The 5329-nt window shown below is 34.1% G+C and overlaps 1 protein-coding gene across 1 annotated transcript; it reads right to left on the bottom strand.

Annotated features, from left to right (window-relative positions):
• Positions 1-312: 312 nt before the first annotated feature.
• Positions 313-2697, bottom strand: LOC127075161 (phenylacetaldehyde reductase). The gene is made up of 6 exons (XM_051016614.1): positions 2394-2697; positions 2135-2310; positions 1856-2047; positions 1352-1514; positions 809-992; positions 313-699 (listed from the first exon to the last, which is right to left on the bottom strand). The coding sequence occupies exons 1-6, from the start codon at positions 2509-2511 to the stop codon at positions 555-557; spliced, it is 978 nt and encodes a 325-aa protein (XP_050872571.1). The 5' UTR covers positions 2512-2697; the 3' UTR covers positions 313-554.
• Positions 2698-5329: the final 2632 nt, after the last annotated feature.

The raw sequence follows: 5329 nt of genomic DNA, 5'->3' as shown, positions 1-5329 counted from the left end.
GAAATAAACTTTTTTTGTGTTTAGGGAAAGTGTGTGGGAATATTAGAGATTTGAATAGAAACTTAATAGGTAGGAGAATTATTTATGGAAGAGAGAATTTTGTATTTTTGTTTTATACAAAAGTGTAGGATTACATCTCTATTTATAGTACTCTAAGGAGAACTCTAAACACATTAATTTTAGAGAGTTCTCAACTCTAAATATTTAAAGATTATTCTAAAAAATATTACAATTCTAAAAAATATATAAACTCTCCAAATACTACAAGAGTTTTCTAGAAACATCACACAAAATAAACTAAATCAAAAATAATTAAACCCAAAAAATCAGAAGATAAGATTAAACCCAAATCAAATTTAATATTTCAACATTTTAGACACCTTATTTTACGATCTCTATTTCTCAACCACAGAATTTATAATAATAACAAAATGAACCGAATCGAAGTTGTCAACTTTTTATCCATCAACAACAAACTTCTATAGTGTTATTCTGTTAGATGGGATTCACTTCCACATCATAGTTTTATTGATTAAGTGGGATGTTGAGGCTGATTAAAAGTGGACAATCTTTTTCTCCCGGAAACTTTCCACAGTCTCCTTGAGGCTGACTTCCAAAGGAGTAAACTCCATTCCTAAGCTTATAGCTTTTTCCTTGGAAATATGAAATGTTGTTATATATGGCTCTTCATTCTCACACCTGATAAAATTGTAGAGAGTGCATAGTTTCATAAGTTGTATGGGATATAATCCAACTTATTTTTTGGTTAGGGGCTAGGAAAAGTATGGCAAATTGGCAATGAACTTACTTGTCTGAAATTTGTAATGATGGGTACAGATTATGTAAAACCTTAGCAAGTTCTGAGTAGTGTACCACTCTCTCAGCCAAACAATATCTTCCACTAGCTGAAGCAATCTCATATGCTCGAATATGGGCGTTCGCAACATCTTTCACATTCACCCATCCAATAGCATTATTTGGAAAAGGTATACCTGCATTCAGAAACTCAAGGAGTTCAATTATTATGCTAACATGACAATTCTTGTTTGGAATAAATATGACATTACTTAATCTGTTACACAGTGCAAAAATTCATGATTATTAATTGATCAAAGCAACAATTAAAGGAAATTTTTTCATTAAAACCTTACCAAATGCACACAGACCCATAGGGGAATCTGAGCCAATGAACAATAATAGTCACAATACAAGAGAAGATTCATTAGCCATTAACTACCTTAATCTTATCTAATATCAATAAAAATTAGAAACTAATAAAACACACTATTTGGTAATTTATATCTTTTCTTGCACACACTAATATACACACTTTATGCCAGGAAAGAATTACCATTTATTATGTCTAGAATTGGTTCAACACTTTCGTTAACCTCTGGTTGTAAGAGAGGTCCAGCAACCATTGTTGGGTTAAGAACAACCATGTCAATCTTGTGTTCATTTACAAATTCCCAAGCAGCAGCCTCAGCCAAAGTCTTTGAAAGTATGTACCAGAACTGAAAACACAAACAGAAGTTGGCAAGAAAGCTAGTTTTAATTTATAAAAAATATCCAATGATAATAATTGCATCTTAGAATAATTTATAAAATAATATCTTGTGATATTAATTATATCTTAGAGTAATTAAGGATAACATAGGTTGTTCCTTTCGATTGAGTTCCATATTCCCTTATACGTTAGAATTTGTTTCCTTATTTAATTAGGATCAAGAGTCTAGTATTAGTATAATTAAGGATTGGTATATCATCCAAGGCTTTATCACATAACTGTTAAAATCGCATGTCCCAGCTTCACGAGTTTCAGGTTTTCATTCTGAATAGAAAAAACAATACTAACCTGTGATTCCCTACAAAAATCTGGATCTGAAAACCATGTTTCATCAACTATGACTCCAGGATTCTTCGGCCTTGTGTTATATGCAACTGCAGCATTAGAAGAAGTAAAGACAACTCGTTTCAGAGATGGTGATTTCGCACATGATTTAAGAACATTAAGAGTTCCCTTTACTGCCGGGTCAATCAACTCAGCCTGAAACATAGAAATAGAAAATAACCGATGATACACTTACAAAGCACACTGCTTTCAACTATTTATAAACAATAGAATGGAATGAACCTGAGGGTCGTCTACGACAAAACGAAAACGAACAGGTGAAGCAGTATGAAAGACACCATCACAACCCTCAACAGCTGAGTCAAAGGAACCTTGTTCCAAAAGATCTGCCTTAAAGAGTTGCAACCTCTCCTTTGCACCATCAAGTTTAATCAAGTGGTCAACCTTTTTAGGATCACCTGTTTTCACACCAATCAAATAACCGAAACAAAAAGAACAAGAATGTGGATGAGTTCATATATAAAGAGAAAGAAGCACTTACTTGGATCACGAACAGTGGCTCTGACGGTGTAACTCCGTTGAAGAAGGAACTTGACAATCCATGAAGCAATAAAACCAGAAGCACCTGTCACACACACCACCTTTCCTTCTCCACTCATTATCCTCCTCTTTCTCTTTTTCTTTCACAAAGTTCTGGACTGCCGTTGACGGGAACTTTGGTGTGTGTATTGAGAAGAAAGAGGAGATTGGAGCAAAGTATCAAGTCCGGGTCCCCACCGCATCCACTTTCAAAATTGTCGTTACACTCTTTCAATAACTTTACAAAACAAAGTACAAAGAATATTAACATTCATGCATACAGCTGTTAGAAACTTTCTAATTTAATTAGTGTCAGACCCGTGTGACACTGAAAAAAAATATATAAAATTACCAATTAATAAATTTATAGTTTAATGCATAAATATAAATTACATATTATAATTTTAAAATATATTTATGAAAAATATATGAAATTTCATTCATGAATAAATTTGAAATACCATAACTATGTTATATATAAAAGAATACAAAAGTAATAGAAAGTACAATTGACACTCGCTATGGGGCCAATAAAACTAACATGGGACACATCCATCTTCAGCGAACAAGCTGGCACAGTGATCTCCTGAAAATGGTGATAGGGAAGAAATCATAACACCCACCATATGAGATATGTTTGACATGTTTTGTCGTTAGATGGTGTGCCTTCCAGCCCCACACCAAGTTTGGAAAAGAAATCATCACCTGAAATCATTTTCTTTAGAAATGACATCCTAGGTATACATCTTAGTTATAATGGTCCAATGATTGTCACGGTGCAATGTGAAAATTGGAATATAAAAGCGAGTATTAATTGACTTGGGAAGCTCTGTAAATATCATATTCTAGGACGAATTTGAAAGACTCTGGTTGGATCCATATGACACTCATACGTTCCAAGGTTTGTTTGGGCTTTCAAGCAACCTCGTACAAGTAAAGATCCACATAATCGAGATCGTATTCGGGATGAGTAAGAACATGGAGATGATCAATGTAAAATATCTCATGGTAGACGATATCTCTTCATATAACATCATAAGTGTTAATCCACATTTTTCTCACCTCAGTAAGGGGCACCTCACTCAGGCCAAACGATTCCTCATAACCAACCCCTTGAAACCAAGATTGTATTTTCTTCTTCGTTGGCATCTCGTCCAGAAAGGAGAACCCGACTGAGAATAGTGAGAATGAGCATCCTAGTTAAAGTGGATTTTGGACCAATACTTTGGGTAAAAACTCCGGTAGAAGCGAGGATAATCAACATGGAGGTAGCAAAAAATGAGATGGGTTGCAGGTATGAGGGACTTTACCAGCAAGAAGTGCCACATGAATTTGCTCAGTCCAAAGCAAAGGGATCGAACCAGGGATTGACCTAATGGAAGTAATTGTGCCCCCTGATTGTGAAAGTTGTCTGAAGAAGTGCGCCTCGGATGGAACAGATCAAAGAACAGTTCAAGAGAAGGTTTCCAATATTTGTGCTCGACATACAGCTGAAATACCCTCATGTACGCCCAGAACCCCGGTTGAAGTTGGGAAGGAGCAACATTTAAATATTGTAGGACAAAAACAAAAACTTGAGGCCAACATGGTTGGGTCGTGTCAGCTAACATTTACCATGTTGGTTTGAAGCGCCTCTCCATACATCAAACCCGAGGACAACTTATCAAACTTCCCCAAACTTGAATTATTGTTTGGGGAAGTTTGATAAGCAGTATTGATAAAAACACACAATAAGCGGTACTAATAAAAACACACAATAAGCGGTACAAATACAACTTATCAAACTTCCCCAAACTTGAATTATTGTTTATCCTCAAGCAACTTAGCTCACAAACAGAAAAGGAGGACAAGTTAATTAGGCATGTAAAGTTTACGGAAATGAATAGTACTCATACATGAAAGCAGTTCTGATTGGCTTCTGATCAAATTTCCTTGTACTAGGTCATTACTATAGGCATTGTAAGGACACTGACCATGTAAACATAGACAAAATTTTCCCTCATTAAATACCGTTCCGAATATGGTTTTTATACTTAATTCTCACTTATCAATTTTCTTCTCTTTTCGTTCTTTTAACAATCAAATTAAGGCACTGAAATATGGATAGTCATCACAAACTATAAAAAGTTAATTGAGAATTTATTTGTTATTTACATGAGTGAATTGGCTTTTAGGATGGGTGACCTTTCCAGGTTAAGTCCAACTAACTCAAAATAACTATTATTATTGAATATATTTGTTTCGACATTGGAGATCAACCACAACTGGGTTGAATAACCGGGTAAGGGTTACCCAACTTAATAGGTTGCAATTTCCTTTAACTATCATTTTTTTACTAAATAAATATTGCTTGCCAATCTAAAGTATGTCACACTGTTTTTATAGAACTAATCTAAAAATACTTCTTAGAATTTGGAGACTATACCATAAAACAAGTGATATCATATTTGAGAAAATTTGAGTGTTCGAACAATACCTATTTTATTGACTTTTCCTAGGCTCCTAAATATTAGTCTTTCATCCCTAAACCTCTATATACGTTCTTACTCAATCAAATCAAAACTTTGCAACAAAAAAAAATTAAACGACTCAAAATTTGGGAGAATCTTCAAAGCTATGTATATACAGTTAGAAAAAGAAAAACAACTCAAATAAACACATAAAATATGATAAAAATAAAAATAAGGAAAATAACCCCCCCCCCCCCCCCCCAACACACACACACACACTTAAAATTGACATTGAAGAGAAAACTCAAATAAACACTGAAGAGAAAATTCACATAGCACCTCCTAAATAAGGTGAAAGGTGCATCATACGAGAGAATTCGATAAATTATATTAGTTTTTCCTTCTTCTCTTGAGTTTTTATTTCTTATTAAAACAAAACAAATATTAA

The sequence above is a fragment of the Lathyrus oleraceus genome, chromosome 4 (assembly GCF_024323335.1).
Source record: "Lathyrus oleraceus cultivar Zhongwan6 chromosome 4, CAAS_Psat_ZW6_1.0, whole genome shotgun sequence".
Classification (NCBI taxonomy): Eukaryota; Viridiplantae; Streptophyta; class Magnoliopsida; order Fabales; family Fabaceae; genus Lathyrus; species Lathyrus oleraceus.
The sequence above is the reverse complement of the archived record's forward strand: the minus strand, read 5'-3'. Positions and strand labels throughout refer to the sequence as shown.